We start from the raw sequence: 16637 nt of genomic DNA, 5'->3' as shown, positions 1-16637 counted from the left end.
TATGGTTCTCAATCAGGGACAGCTGTCTATCGTTGTCTCTGATTGGGAACCATACTTAGGTACCCTTTTTCCCCACCTGTGTTTGTGGGAGGTTGACGCTGTTTAGAGCACTTTGCTTTTGAGCTTCACGGTTTGTTTTTGTAGTGTTTAGTGGGGCGTCATTTAGATCATTAAAAGATAATGTATGCTCACCACTCTGCACCTTGGTCCTCTCCTTTGAATAGCCATGACATGATCAAGACTCCAGACTGCCATTTGTTAAAATCTCTTTATTCATCCCTGATATACAAAACATTGTTTTATTTGTTCTTGTGAAAAATAGCACTGGACTTGTTAAGCTCTGTCTGGTTTGACCCCAATGTGTTTCCGTAATGGGATTTTAACACATCATACAGTCCCGAGTCAGACAGCTACAGTACAAGCAGCAGAATCCAGAAATGGCCTGGGACCAAACAGACATTGTGTGTGTGTCATCCCACACACACACACACCATCCTTCTTTCCTTAGGTCTACACACGCACACCTGTGTGTTCATTAGTTTCCCTCTTATACATACATATTGTTTTACAGTTTTCAATTTCTTTACAAAAATAAGGTTCTCGCATTCATGTCAAGTCATAGATTAAAATCTGGTTAGAAAGTGAGATGAACAATCGTTATTGCACAAGTTGATTACCTAATCATTAAAATAGAAATAATAAAAAACAAATCACAGATTCTTCTTCTATTTTGATTAACCTATTAATAAATATGTACCTGCCCTACTATATCTATCTGGTAGCAAATGAGATGTCATAAAGAAAGTACAGGGAAAATAAGGAGAGTGACTTCAGAGAAACACAAAATAATGAAAACTAAAGCAAATCAAAAGTGTGTATTTTCACTGGTCCCTTCAGCTAGCTTGGGGAATGAACACAGCGAGTTGCCGTGGTGATTAGGGATAATTGCACACTGCACGGACACATTATCCTCCTCCTCTGTCTGTGTATACGTCTTTAGTGTGTGTGTGTATGAATGACTACTATCAAATGCAGAGACATGGGTAGACATTACTATCCCTTAAACGTATCACATTAATTTACAGAGAGAACCTATCCTACTCCTGTTACCATGCAGAGGCCTGAGATGATGTAGGCACTTGTGAAATGATGATGTCATACGGACCACAGGGCATTAGAACACCCATGGGTCCTTTAAAAATGATTTTAACATTCCTTAAATGTTCCTGCTACTTCAGAGAGTGGGTCTCATTCTGCTAGTGTTATAGTGTTACTTGCATCATACAAATGACATATATAACCATGTAGAAATGTTGGGGACATGCTGCAAGGCTGGAAAAACATTGAGCATTGGACCTTTTAATAACAATCAGACATGGAAGAGCAATATGCAACAAAAACTCAAAAGGAGTTGCAGGAAGAGCAACTTGATAGATTGTAATGATCATATATTACAGCCATGATATGTTAAATATATTAAATCTGTAAACCTATAGCAAAGTTTTAAATTCACGCCTCCCCAAAAAGCTCTGTCCCCTTTCCCAAAATAAGTCATGAATAAAGCTCATTGTATGAATGCATGATGCCAATCAAACCTAGATCCAAATGAATTCAATGAGAAAATACCAAATAAAGGAGGATAAAAACAACAAATAGCCATCATCATCATCATGACATTGTCCATTAAAATGATTTACACAAGAGCATATTTCTCCTCATATTTTCTATCTTTTTCTGGTCATAATTCTAACAATATAAAAACACAGCCTTCAAAGTCACATGCACTCCTTCATGCAAAGCCATGCTGTCACTCAAGGTGTGTGAGTGTCCCTGCATGTGAGGATGGGCATGTCAGTCTGAAGAGGTTAGTGCGTGTCTTTTATTTTCAGTGGCAGTGAACAAGGCAATAACTCACCACTGAAAATAAAACCTTTTCATGCAATAACACATCCAGGTGGTTGAAATGTCAGTGTGTGTGTGTACTTTGTTCAATGTGGCACTGAATAAGGCACCTGAATGTGTATAACCAGCCAGATGCACTCGACTTGCATATGTGAGCAGAAATCTTGACGTCACTGGCAGAAAACAGCAGTAAAATCAAAATAACAACAACTGCAGGTGGAAGGAGTGTCTGACACAGGAAGTGACTCTGCTCAGTCCTTTTCAGAGGCATCAGGCCTTTCAGTGCAAACATTACAAAGAAGAGAGAAAGAAAGACGACACAAAATGACCCCTGCCTGATAATCATCAGAGAGAGAGAGCGAAAGAGCAAGAAAGACGGAAAGAAAATTAGTGGCCATACTAACAAAATATATATATATATTGACCCACAATTCAGTGAGGGAGTGTGTGAGATCTGATTGGAAGCTGCACACTGGGCTTGTGCAGTATGGAGCTTCTATCACCAAGCGAAACATAATTAAAAGTTAAATACATTCAAATGACTAAGGAAACCATGCAGCACATTAAGCCAGAGACAGTCGTGAGGAAAATACATGAATAAGTAAAAAGCACAGAGGTCAGACTCCTAACCATCTAACTAGACCTTCTCTAGGCTGCGCTATACATCAGTAGGCCTATTGATAAGTCATACTGTAGTAGGAATGGAGTGCTTTGTCATTGGTTATGTATAGAACACTGATCTATAATGCTGACGGTTTCTTATTGGTCAGTATGCATGGGCTATAGTGTTTGTCATTGGACAGTTAGTTCAGATATCTAGTTTTAGTCAGTTGGCTACCTTACAGCATTAATCAAACTGGCTATATGTGGTCTGGGTCTGACCCTACTCTGATCACCATAGTGTTACTGGACAATAGGCATATACAGCGGGGATGTGAAGTTGGCCAACCAGAAAGCTACCCTGGGTTTGATTGAAGAAAAACACCCTAAAGCAGGAGATTAGATAACTGAAAAGCTTTCATCCTGTCATCTTTCAGCCGTCCATTCACTCTCTCTTCCCCCGTTCCTTCTTCCTCTCTTCCTCCCTCCCTCCCTAGCCCAACACACTCAGTCAGGGTTATTAAGAGCTATATTTAGAGAAAACCCTCTTCTCTTGGAGTGTGCAGACTGGCTCTTATTAAAACCTGTGTGTGTATGTGTGTGTGCGTGTGTTTGAAGCCGTGTTTTCTTAAAGGAGTTAATAGCACACATGCGTTCACCATTCTACAAAATTCCTACATGCATGCTGCACATCTGTTTGCATAGAGTAGACTATTCTCTCACCCAGACTCACTCACAAATGCAACCCAGAAAAAAGTAGAGAGAGAGAGAGAGAGAGAGAGAGAGAGAGAGAGAGAGAGAGAGAGAGAGAGAGAGAGAGAGAGAGAGAGAGAGAGAGAGAGAGAGAGAGAGAGAGAGAGAGAGAGAGAGAGAGAGAGAGAGAGAGAGAGAGAGAGAGAGAGAGAGAGAGAGAGAGAGAGAGAGAGAGAGAGAGAGGTGAAGAATTTGTGAGACCAGAACAGTAGGTGGTTCTTTCTACAGAGGCAAGGACAAAAAATAAAACATAAATATAGCTGTTGCATCGTCCCATATACTGGATAGGTAGAGTGAAATGTGTTGTTTTACTGGGTCAGCCATAGTAGTACAGTACCCCTGGAGAAAAGTAGGGTTAAGTGTCTTTCTCAAGGGCACAGACAGATGTTTCACCCTGTCGACTCAGGTATTTGAACCAGCAACGTTTCGGTTACTAGCCCAACGCTCTAAACGCTAGGCTACCTCCATACTTATTTCCAGTTCCAGGTCACTCAACCAGACGGGAACAAAATAGGACAGAGCCGTAGAACCGTCTGTATATGGAAGACTGGTCAGAAAGAAATGTTTACAGGTCCACAAAATGAAAACAAACTTTGAACATTTCCTCACCAATACCCAAGTTGCTATAAAAAAGAATAACAATGCAATCCCTTTTATAGTCAAACCACATTCTATACATTTTGTTCTGACCACATTTGTTAAGCAGTGACACTCCTCTCCCCTCCCTAACACCCAGATTTCTTCTGTTCTGGTTGGGGCGAGAGCAGAGTCCATCCCTCAGCCTCAAGAGTTGAGTAAGTGCAGGGCCCTAAAGCCCACTGGGATGAGGGGTAAAGGAGAGAGGGATGGAAAGGAAGGTTAGGAGAGGAGGAGGAGAGAACTTTATTTTCCAGAATTTAGTATTGATCCAAGCCCTGAGGTTGCAGCATCGGTTGTGGTTTTGAGGTGGGGCGGGGGGTCTACGCTCCTCATACTCCTCTACCCTCCAACACACCCGTCACCATCCCATCCCCCTGTCCCCATCCCCCTCACTGGGACTTCTCATCAGAGTCGGAGGTCAGGTGCTCCCGGGGGAGGGACATGGACTTGTGACGGTCCCACAGCTTGTGGAGCTCTGTGGCTTCGTTCTCACTATTGCTGCTGCTGGTTCCGCTGGTGCCGCTGTCCCGGAAACTGGACAGAGGGGGGCGCACCTTCACCCCCTTTACCGCCACAGAGCCCTCGATGGCCTTCCGCAACTACAGGGATAATACAGGAAGAATCAGTCAACAAAGGCCAAGAGACTTGCCCAATCAGACCCCTTGCCAGTACACTGACACTTAGGGACTAAGGGTGACAGTTATGGAGTACAGTCAATTTTGGATTGAAATTAAGTAAGGCTTAGTACCAGAGAGGACAGTTAAATCTGTACTCCGCCAGTGTTAGGGAAGTGTAGACCAAAGCAGAATGGTGAGGTTTAACCATAGCGATATTACAGGGTGGTTGCTATGGTGTTTCTAGGTGATACTACAAGGAGTGTGGCTATGCTACTGCACCATGGTAATAAAGTAGACTTGGGCCATATACCATATACCGAGGTATTTGGAAATGGCCATGGGATTTTTATTCAATACCGTCAATATCGTTTAAACTATTTCTTTAAATAAATGTGAATATTTGTAGCTACTTTAAGTAAATACCTGCAGTCAACTTGTGCAATACATTAAGAGATAAAGTAGATTGAGTTCTTCATTTTACCTGTCACATTATTATGAAGCTTACAGTAGTCTCCAGTCACATGTCACGTGGCGTTTGTTTACAAGCACACAGCGACAAGAGACCAGAGCCTTGTGAGTCACTCACTGAGCAGCACTTGCCAGGTAATCAAATCAAATACATTTTTATTTGTCACATGCGCTGAATACAACAGGTCTAGACCTGACAGTGAAATGCTTTCTTACAGGCCCTTAAGCAACAATGCAGTTTCAAGAAAAATACCTAAAACAATAAAGAGAAGCAGTAAATAACAACAGCGAGGCTTTATACAGGGGGTACTGGTACAGAGTCAATGTGGAGGCTATATACAGGGGGTACTGGTACAGAGTCAATGTGGAGGCTATATACAGGGGGTACTGGTACAGAGTCAATGTGGAGGCTATATACAGGAGGTACTGGTACAGAGTCAATGTGGAGGCTATATACAGGGGGTACTGGTACAGAGTCAATGTGGAGGCTATATACAGGGGGTACTGGTACAGAGTCAATGTGGAGGCTATATACAGGAGGTACTGGTACAGAGTCAATGTGGAGGCTATATACAGGGGGTACTGGTACAGAGTCAATGTGGAGGCTATATACAGGGGGTACTGGTACAGAGTCAATGTGGAGGCTATATACAGGAGGTACTGGTACAGAGTCAATGTGGAGGCTATATACAGGGGGTACTGGTACAGAGTCAATGTGGAGGCTATATACAGGGGGTACTGGTACAGAGTCAATGTGGAGGCTATATACAGGGGGTACTGGTACAGAGTCAATGTGGAGGCTATATACAGGGGGTACTGGTACAGAGTCAATGTGGAGGCTATATACAGGAGGTACTGGTACAGAGTCAATGTGGAGGCTATATACAGGGGGTACTGGTACAGAGTCAATGTGGAGGCTATATACAGGAGGTACTGGTACAGTGTCAATGTGGAGGCTATATACAGGGGGTACTGGTACAGTGTCAATGTGGAGGCTATATACAGGGGGTACTGGTACAGTGTCAATGTGGAGGCTATATACAGGGGGTACTGGTACAGTGTCAATGTGGAGGCTATATACAGGGGGTACTGGTACAGAGTCAATGTGGAGGCTATATACAGGGGGTACCGGTGCAGAGTCAATATGGAGGCTATATACAGGAGGTACTGGTACAGAGTCAATGTGGAGGCTATATACAGGGGGTACCGGTACAGAGTCAATGTGGAGGCTATATACAGGAGGTACTGGTACAGAGTCAATGTGGAGGCTATATACAGGGGGTACCGGTACAGAGTCAATGTGGAGGCTATATACAGGGGGTACTGGTACAGAGTCAATGTGGAGGCTATATACAGGGGGTACTGGTACAGAGTCAATGTGGAGGCTATATACAGGGGGTACTGGTACAGAGTCAATGTGGAGGCTATATACAGGGGGTACTGGTACAGAGTCAATGTGGAGGCTATATACAGGGGGTACCGGTACAGAGTCAATGTGGAGGCTATATACAGGGGGTACTGGTACAGAGTCAATGTGGAGGCTATATACAGGGGGTACTGGTACAGAGTCAATGTGGAGGTTATATACAGGGGGTACTGGTACAGAGTCAATGTGGAGGCTATATACAGGGGTACCGGTACAGAGTCAATGTGGAGGCTATATACAGGGGGTACTGGTACAGAGTCAATGTGGAGGCTATATACAGGGGGTACTGGTACAGAGTCAATGTGGAGGCTATATACAGGGGGTACTGGTACAGAGTCAATGTGGAGGCTATATACAGGGGGTACTGGTACAGAGTCAATGTGGAGGCTATATACAGGGGGTACTGGTACAGAGTCAATGTGGAGGCTATATACAGGGGGTACTGGTACAGAGTCAATGTGGAGGCTATATACAGGGGGTACTGGTACAGAGTCAATGTGGAGGCTATATACAGGGGGTACCGGTACAGAGTCAATGTGGAGGCTATATACAGGGGGTACCGGTACAGAGTCAATGTGGAGGCTATATACAGGGGTTACCGGTACAGAGTCAATGTGGAGGCTATATACAGGGGGTACTGGTACAGAGTCAATGTGGAGGCTATATACAGGGGGTACTGGTACAGAGTCAATGTGGAGGCTATATACAGGGGGTACTGGCACAGAGTCAATGTGGAGGCTATATACAGGGTGTACCGGTACAGAGTCAATGTGGAGGCTATGTACAGGGGGTACTGGTACAGAGTCAATGTGGAGGCTATATACAGGGGGTACTGGTACAGAGTCAATGTGGAGGCTATATACAGGGGGTACCGGTACAGAGTCAATGTGGAGGCTCTATATAGGGGGTACTGGTACAGAGTCAATGTGGAGGCTATATACAGGGGGTACTGGTACAGAGTCAATGTGGAGGCTATATACAGGGGGTACTGGTACAGAGTCAATGTGGAGGCTATATACAGGGGGTACTGGTACAGAGTCGATGTGGAGGCTATATACAGGGGGTACTGGTACAGAGTCAATGTGTGGGAGCACCAGTTAGTCGAGGTAACTGGGGTAACATGTACATGTAGGTAGAGTTAAAGTGACTATGTTTAGATAATAACAGAAAGTAGCAACGTAAAAGGGGTCAATGCAAGTAGTCTGGGTAGCATTTGATTAGATGTTCAGGAGTCTTATGGCTTCGGTGTAGAAGCTGTTTAGAAGCCTTTGGGACCTAGACTTGATGTTCTGGTACCGCCTGCCGTGTGGTAGCAGAGAGAACAGTCTATGACTAGGGTGGCTGGAGTCTGAAGATTTTTAGGGCCTTCCTCTGACACCACCTGGTTGGTATAGTGTTCCTGGGTGGAAGGAAGCTTGGCCCCAGTGATGTATTGGGCCTTACACACTACCCTCTATAGTGCCTTGCGGTCGGAGGCCGAGCAGTTGCCATACCAGGCAGTGATGCAACCAGTCAGGATGCTCTCGATGGTGCAGCTGTAGGAGCGGGTTGAGGACCCATGCCAAATATTTGAGGGGGAATAGGTTTTGTCGTGCCTGCTTCACGACTGTCTTGGTATGCTTGGACCATGTTCGTTTGTTGGTGATGTGGAAACCAAGGAACTTGGAGCTCTCAACCTGCTCCACTACAGCCTTGTACAGCGACAGTGTTAGGGAAGTGTAGTCCACAATCATCTCCTTTGTCTTGTACTGTACAATTTAGTACTGTATGGAATTCACAACTAAATGTTTGCCAGCTAGATATCTTAGAGCTATTAAGTTAACTGTCTAAAATGTGGTAAATGCTTTGCTTGTGTGCATTTGGTTTGCAAACTAAGTAGCTAGTTAGCTATCTAGCTACGCAGTGAGCTTTTTCCAAAATCAAGCTTCTCTTGGTAAGAGCAGAGAATCCCCTCCTGGATCAACAACCTTGCTGTATTTGTTTTGCGCGTGCAGCAAAAGGTGAAGAGCATTTTTTGTTACTTGTATAACTTAATGAGCTAGGTGGTCTGTCCTGCAAATACTTTAGTTCAGGGACTATAAAATGTTTGCAATGCGCTCGTTAGCATTCTCTATTGGATTTGACATGTACTTGTTAGCATTGCTAACCCATCGGATTACAAAGGCTCAGTGGGGTATTACCGAATATCCCGGCATGGCACAAGGTCGGTATGACAATCAGGTTACTGCCGAAGCCTATAATAAAGTAAAGGTGGATACATTTTATGGTTATGAAACTCAACATGTATTTGACTAAACAATAGCCCTGATCAGATATCATGTCATACACTCCATCCCTCTCCTTCCCCAACAACGACAGATGTCTTGGAAACAGCTGTTTCTAAGCAGAGACACAGGTTGCACACACACCCTCCCTGTGTATCCAGTTATTAGGAGGCATAAGGAGGGCTGAATGCAGTAGTACTGTGTGACAGAGACAAGAGGCGGGGAGAGTTGAGACGAGGGGAGGCGAGGCTCATCTCACTGCTGTTTTTGTCTGCTTGTCTAATACCAAATAAAAGGGCTAAATGTCAGCCAGAGGAACAACACTGTGCTTAGCACCAATCTCCCGTTTTACAGCCAATTCACAAAGACAGAGTGCTCCTTTCTGTTTTGTTTGTGGAGAGCGAGAGAGTGAGAGAGTGAGAGAGAGAGAGAGAGAGAGAGAGAGAGAGAGAGAGAGAGAGAGAGAGAGAAAGAGAGAACAAGAGGCAGAAAGAAGAGAGACTGCAAGGAACATTAACCAGTCATTTGTCTCGCTGTCTGTCACCAATTGAAGGGCCGGAAAGAGCCGAGCTCATTAATGCTGACTGTGTGTGTGATGGTGGTTCCCTTTCAGTCAGTCAACTTCAGTACAACATACACTACATGGCTTTAAGTATGTGGACATCCCTTCAAATTAGTGGATTCGGCTATTTCAGCCACATCTGTTGCTGACAGGTGTATAAAACCCAGCACACAGCCATGCAATCTCCATTGACTTTCAACGTGGCACCGTCATAGTATGCCACCTTTCCAACAAGTCAGTTCGTCAAATTTCTGCCCTGCTAGAGCTGCCCTGGTCAACTGTAAGTGCTGTTATTGTGAAGTGGAAACGTCTAGGAGCAACAATGGCTCAGCAGCAAAGTGGTAGCACGTAAAAATCGTCTGTCCTCGCTTGCAACACACTACTGAGTTCCAAACTTAATCTGGAAGCAATGTCAGCACAAGAACTGTTGGTCGGGGATTCATGAAATGGGTTTCCATGGCCGAGCAGCCGCACACAAGCCTAAGATCACCATGCGCAATGCCAAGCGTCGGCTTGAGTGGTGTAAAGCTCGCCGCCATTGGACTCTGGAGCAGTGGAAACGCATTCTCTGGAGTGATGAATCATGCTTTACCACTTGGCAGTCCTGACGGACAAATCTGGGTTTGGTGGATGCCAGGAGAACGCTACCTGCCCCAATGCATAGTGCCTTTCTGTAAAGTTTGGTGGAAGAGGAATAATGGTCTGGGAGTGTTTTTCATGGTTTGGGCGAGGCCACCTTAGATCCAGTGAAGGGGAATGTTAATGCTACAGCATATAATGACATTCAAAACAATTCTGTGCTTCCAACTTTGTGGCAACAGTTTGGGGAAGGCCCTTCCCTGTTTCAGCATGACAATGCCTCCGTGCACAAGGCGAGATCCATACAGAATTGCCCAATATCAGTGCCCAACCTCACTAATGCTCGCAGCTGAATGGAAGAAAGTGCACGCAGCAATGTTCCAACATCTAGTGGAAAGCCTTCCCAGAAGAGTGGGGCAGCAGGTAGCCTAGTGTTTTGAGCGTTGGACCAGTAACCGAAAGGTTGCTGGATTGAATCCCTGAGCTGACAAGGTAAAAAATATGTTGTTTGGCCCGTGAACAAGATAGTTAACCCACTGTTCCCCAGTAAGCTGTCATTGCCTAGTTAAATAAAGGTTACATTTAAAACAATTACATAATTGAGAGGAGGCTGGATTGGGGGGACCAACTCCATATTAATGCTCGTGATTTTGGAATGAGATGTTGAAGAGCCGGTGTCCACATAATTTTGTAGTGTACCATGAGGGGAGTTGCACTCTCATGACCTCCGTTGAAGTAACTAAAATCACGGCTAACAAGGCCAATGCAATCCGTTGGGGTCGGATGGGGCTGGATTCCATTTCTCCACAGTATGTTGTTCCGAAATTAACTGACTGAAAGCTTATGTAACGTTATGACCAAGGTACCCTCAAAACTGCGGGTGTGAGCGGTTGCGCACTTCCTCCAAGGACTGCTGCGTAGCATAAATGCCATGTCGCACAGAGACTCAAGAGATTAAATTTCCCTGAGTTTGCACTATATGGATATTTTTTTCTGTGAACAAATCAAAATTATATCAGCCCCTTTTCAACGCAACAAACCAAACAAATCTAACTCTGCAAGATTGAGTCTGTGATTTTGTTGTGGGCAGAGACCGAACGCAACGGAGTAGAATTATTTGGGCAGCGGTAGCCCACTAGCAGATTTTCAATCCCCCGCTAGTGAATGCGCGTTTTTGTTCATATCAGAGCCGCGCGTGTGCGCATTTGTTGACATTCTTTGCTAGTTAGCGAGTTATTAGACAAGTTTTATAGGTCAGCAATGGGGAATTACTGCTTCCAACAAGAGCACATTTAAAGCTGTCTTTAAATAAACAGTCAGGTAAAAAGCTTACGTCTTAATTAAAGGGGGGGGGTGTTATATTTAGAGGCAGGCTTGAATATGCAAATAAGCCAATAGGCAGAGGGGTTAAAGTAAGGTAATAATAATTATATGTATGGTAATAATAATTCATTGTTTTTTGTAAAGTGTTTTTTTGCATCATACAACACAATACAATGAAATGTACAGTCACCTATTTGGCCCATGGTGTTACAGGCCAACTAAAAATAATGAATTAATGTCAAGCCCTTCATAATGTAAAAACGTTTTTAGAAGTCTCATGCAATGTAGTTCTGCATTGAACACCACATATAGGCTACTGTAGGCTGTATCATAGAAATCAAAAGCTATTTCCATATGATAATGCTATGTGATTTGCTCCATTGGTTTTGTTGGTAGGCCTACACTATTCTCAAATAGCCACAGTATCTTATTGGCTACTGTCTAAAACTGTAAGGGTACAGCCTCAGTGTTCACTGTAAATGTGCGCCGGAAGATGCACAATATTCTCACACTGTTCAAGTTTCCGTTCACAAGATCTAAAATTTGCTCAGTGACCCCCAAAATTTGAAGGAACATTGGTTATCACCATAACTACTGTTCCCTGAAGGAGGGAAACAAGGTACAACACCTATTTGGCCCCACACCACATGTTCCTGGTATCGGTGAAGAGCCGTATTAAATTGAAGGAATGAATCCGAGCCTCACACTTATCACCAGCGAGGCGCGGATTTCATTGTCCTTGTCAGGCCTGATTTTAGTTCCTTCAACCGAAGTTTCAAGAGTGCGACACCCCCCCTCCTTCAGGGAACAGTAGTTATAGTCATAATGTTACGTTATGCAGATGATTGTGACAGTGAGGAAGATGATGATGATGATGATGATGATGATGATGATGATGATGATGATGGACATTGTTATGATGATGGTGGCTGTCATGATGCTGTAAGTGATGATAATGATGGGACAGTGTAATGTTGATGTGGTCAACTCCAGGTGATCCGTGTCACTCACCTCTTTGAGGGACACCACTCCGATGAGTCGTCCAATGCTGGTGACATAGGCATGGTCCAACCCAAGCAGAGAGAAGATGGTGTGGGTCTGGGGACAAAAGAACAACACACTTAGAACCAATATTTAGAACACTCGGAACCAACAGCTAAAACTGTTAGAATCAACATTTAGAACCAACATCTAGAACACTTGGAACGAACACCTTAAACTGGGGTGGTGGCACCGGGATCCTCATCTCTCCCAAGTGGTCATTCTCTCTTTCTCCCCTTACCCATCTGTCTATCGCCTCCTTTGAATTCCATGCTGTCACAGTTACCAGCCCTTTCAAGCTTAACATCCTTATCATTTATCGCCCTCCAGGTTCCCTCGGAGAGTTCATCAATGAGCTTGATGCCTTGATAAGCTCCTTTCCTGAGGACGGCTCACCTCTCACAGTTCTGGGCGACTTTAACCTCCCCACGTCTACCTTTGACTCATTCCTCTCTGCCTCCTTCTTTCCACTCCTCTCCTCTTTGACCTCACCCTCTCACCTTCCCCCTATTCACAAGGCAGGCAATACGCTCAACCTCATCTTTACTAGATGCTGTTCTTCCACTAACCCCATTGCAACTCCCCTCCAAGTCTCCGACCACTACCTTGTATCCTTTTCCCTCTCGCTGTCATCCAACACTTCCCACACTGCCACTACTCGGATGGTATCGCGCCGTCCCAACCTTCGCTCTCTCTCCCCCGCTACTCTCTCCTCTTCCATCCTATCATCTCTTCCCTCTGCTCAAACCTTCTCCAACCTATCTCCTGATTCTGCCTCCTCAACCCTCCTCTCCTCCCTTTCTGCATCCTTTGACTCTCTATGTCCCCTATCCTCCAGGCCGGCTCGGTCCTCCCCTCCCGCTCCGTGGCTCGACGACTCATTGCGAGCTCACAGAACAGGGCTCCGGGCAGCCGAACGGAAATGGAGGAAAACTCGCCTCCCTGCGGACCTGGCATCCTTTCACTCCCTCCTCTCTACATTTTCCTCCTCTGTCTCTGCTGCTAAAGCCACTTTCTACCACTCTAAATTCCAAGCATCTGCCTCTAACCCTAGGAAGCTCTTTGCCACCTTCTCCTCCCTACTGAATCCTCCTCCCCCATCCCCCCCTCCTCCCTCTCTGCAGATGACTTCGTCAACCATTTTGAAAAGAAGGTAGACGACATCCGATCCTCGTTTGCTAAGTCAAACGACACCGCTGGTTCTGCTCACACTGCCTTACCCTGTGCTCTGACCTCTTTCTCCCCTCTCTCTCCAGATGAAATCTCGCGTCTTGTGACGGCCGGCCGCCCAACAACCTGCCCGCTTGACCCTATCCCCTCCTCTCTTCTCCAGACCATTTCCGGAGACCTTCTCCCTTACCTCACCTCGCTCATCAACTCATCCCTGACCGCTGGCTACGTCCCTTCCGTCTTCAAGAGAGCGAGAGTTGCACCCCTTCTGAAAAAACCTACACTCGATCCCTCCGATGTCAACAACTACAGACCAGTATCCCTTCTTTCTTTTCTCTCCAAAACTCTTGAACGCGCCGTCCTTGGCCAGCTCTCCCGCTATCTCTCTCAGAATGACCTTCTTGATCCAAATCAGTCAGGTTTCAAGACTAGTCATTCAACTGAGACTGCTCTTCTCTGTATCACGGAGGCGCTCCGCACCGCTAAAGCTAACTCTCTCTCCTCTGCTCTCATCCTTCTAGACCTATCGGCTGCCTTCGATACTGTGAACCATCAGATCCTCCTCTCCACCCTCTCCGAGTTGGGCATCTCCGGCGCGGCCCACGCTTGGATTGCGTCCTACCTGACAGGTCGCTCCTACCAGGTGGCGTGGCGAGAATCTGTCTCCTCACCACGCGCTCTCACCACTGGTGTCCCCAGGGCTCTGTTCTAGGCTCTCTCCTATTCTCGCTATACACCAAGTCACTTGGCTCTGTCATAACCTCACATGGTCTCTCCTATCATTGCTATGCAGACGACACACAATTAATCTTCTCCTTTCCCCCGTCTGATGACCAGGTGGCGAATCGCATCTCTGCATGTCTGGCAGACATATCAGTGTGGATGACGGATCACCACCTCAAGCTGAACCTCGGCAAGACGGAGCTGCTCTTCCTCCCGGGGAAGGACTGCCCGTTCCATGATCTCGCCATCACGGTTGACAACTCCATTGTGTCCTCCTCCCAGAGCGCTAAGAACCTTGGCGTGATCCTGGACAACACCCTGTCGTTCTCAACTAACATCAAGGCGGTGGCCCGTTCCTGTAGGTTCATGCTCTACAACATCCGCAGAGTACGACCCTGCCTCACACAGGAAGCGGCGCAGGTCCTAATCCAGGCACTTGTCATCTCCCGTTTGGATTACTGCAACTCGCTGTTGGCTGGGCTCCCTGCCTGTGCCATTAAACCCCTACAACTCATCCAGAACGCCGCAGCCCGTCTGGTGTTCAACCTTCCCAAGTTCTCTCACGTCACCCCGCTCCTCCGCTCTCTCCACTGGCTTCCAGTTGAAGCTCGCATCCGCTACAAGACCATGGTGCTTGCCTACGGAGCTGTGAGGGGAACGGCACCTCAGTACCTCCAGGCTCTGATCAGGCCCTACACCCAAACAAGGGCACTGCGTTCATCCACCTCTGGCCTGCTCGCCTCCCTACCACTGAGGAAGTACAGTTCCCGCTCAGCCCAGTCAAAACTGTTCGCTGCTCTGGCCCCCCAATGGTGGAACAAACTCCCTCACGACGCCAGGACAGCGGAGTCAATCACCACCTTCCGGAGACACCTGAAACCCCACCTCTTTAAGGAATACCTAGGATAGGATAAGTAATCCTCACCCCCCTAAAAGATTTAGATGCACTATTGTAAAGTGGCTGTTCCACTGGATGTCATAAGGTGAATGCACCAATTTGTAAGTCGCTCTGGATAAGAGCGTCTGCTAAATGACTTAAATGTAAATGTAAATGTAAACTGCTAGAACACAACCAACCATAGATTCCCTTTTGACATTCCTTTAGAGACATAGCCTCCTGTGAAAATCTTTAAGCAGCTATTAAACTAACGCAGTTAGTGCATTAGAACAGTCACCTTAGTGGTCATTGGAGAGCTGCATGGTGTGCAGGCTCCTTCCTCATTCAACTAATGAAGTAATCAGCAAGTAATCAAAAGGAATCACGTTGATTAGTGTAATCAGGTGTTTGAGCACCACTGAGCTAGATTGTTGTGAAAGGTACAATATTCTACTGATACTATAAACTGCTAGAACGTCAAGTGAACCACACATACAGCAGCTTGAGCCTAAACCCAAATCACAGGGAATAGAACTACCTTATTGTCATTTAAATATTTAATGCAATGGGAGTTTTCCATTACAATGTACCAGGAAACAAACAACACAAACATACAGTAGCATGGAATACACATCCCCCAGACACGCACGCACGCGCGCGCACGCACGCACGCACGCACGCACGCACGCACGCACACACACACACACACACACACACACACACACACACACACACACACACACACACACACACACACACACACACACACACACACACACACACACACACACACACAACAAAATCTGAATTGATGCAAAAATACTAAATAGAAAGAAGAGTTTATAAGATCGTTCACCACAATTGAATGTAGTGGAGTAAAAGTAAAAGTTGTCAAAAATATAAATTAGTAAAGTAAAGTACAGATACCCCAAAAAAACAACTTAAGTACCAATGACTAGTTTGATGGTTGTACTACCATTAATTATCCCATTGACAATCACCCATATTAGCAAACTTATTTCATTTCAAACTTCACATTTGTCTAGTATAGGCTACTTATCGTAATGAACGACATCAGCAAAATGCCTGCGATAAGTGATCGAGATGGTCGGTTTTGGTTTATCGTCCCAGCTCTAGATGCACACACTAATATGTGGAGGGAGACTGTATGTGGTATTGGGTGTTGGCAGTGTGCGGTGAGGAAGGTTGAGAGAGAGGAGAGCTTGATGGATTGGTACAGAATCACACTCTTAAATGTTTTAACAGCAGACACACAGAGCAGGGAGTTGAGGATGGGAGAAGAGAGGAAAAGAGGGGGTGGGGCATTTTTTAAATTTAAATTTGATTTATTTCACCTTTATTTAACCAGGTAGGCTAGTTGAGAACAAGTTCTCATTTGCAACTGCGACCTGGCCAAGATAAAGCATAGTAATTCGACACATACAACAACACAGAGTTACACATGGAGTAAACAAAACATAGTCAATAACACAGTAGAACAAAATAAAACAAAAACTCTATATACAGTGAGTGCAAATGAGGTAAGATAAGGGAGTTAAGGCAATAAAGAGGCCATGTTGGCAAAGTAATTACAATATAGCAATTAAACACTGGAATGGTAGATGTGCAGAAGATGAATGTGCAAGTAGAGATACTGGGGCGCAAAGGAAAAAGATAAATAAATAAGTACTGT

General features: G+C 45.4%; 1 protein-coding gene and 1 long non-coding RNA gene across 5 annotated transcripts in view; one reads left to right on the top strand and one right to left on the bottom strand.

Annotated features, from left to right (window-relative positions):
• Positions 1–249: 249 nt before the first annotated feature.
• LOC118371086 (chloride channel protein 2-like) overlaps positions 250–16637 on the bottom strand; it is a 214633-nt gene continuing 198245 nt past the window's right edge. For all 3 annotated transcript variants that reach the window (XM_052467885.1, XM_052467887.1, XM_052467886.1), the window contains 2 exons: positions 12145–12231; positions 250–4493 (listed from right to left, as the gene is read on the bottom strand). In XM_052467885.1, coding sequence (XP_052323845.1) covers positions 4284–4493; positions 12145–12231 — 297 coding nt within the window. In that variant the 3' untranslated portion in view covers positions 250–4283. The remainder of the gene's footprint in view (positions 4494–12144; positions 12232–16637) is intronic.
• LOC127908732 (uncharacterized) lies at positions 4509–7019 on the top strand. Of its 2 annotated transcripts, none has more exons than XR_008068189.1 (3): positions 4509–5324; positions 6222–6558; positions 6636–7019. It is a non-coding gene; the product is annotated as an uncharacterized LOC127908732 (long non-coding RNA). The 2 variants fall into 2 exon arrangements; XR_008068188.1 differs by having other exon boundaries at positions 4509–5363.

Source organism: Oncorhynchus keta, chromosome 18 (assembly GCF_023373465.1).
Source record: "Oncorhynchus keta strain PuntledgeMale-10-30-2019 chromosome 18, Oket_V2, whole genome shotgun sequence".
NCBI lineage: Eukaryota > Metazoa > Chordata > Actinopteri > Salmoniformes > Salmonidae > Oncorhynchus > Oncorhynchus keta.
This window is presented reverse-complemented; position numbering and strand designations above follow the sequence as displayed.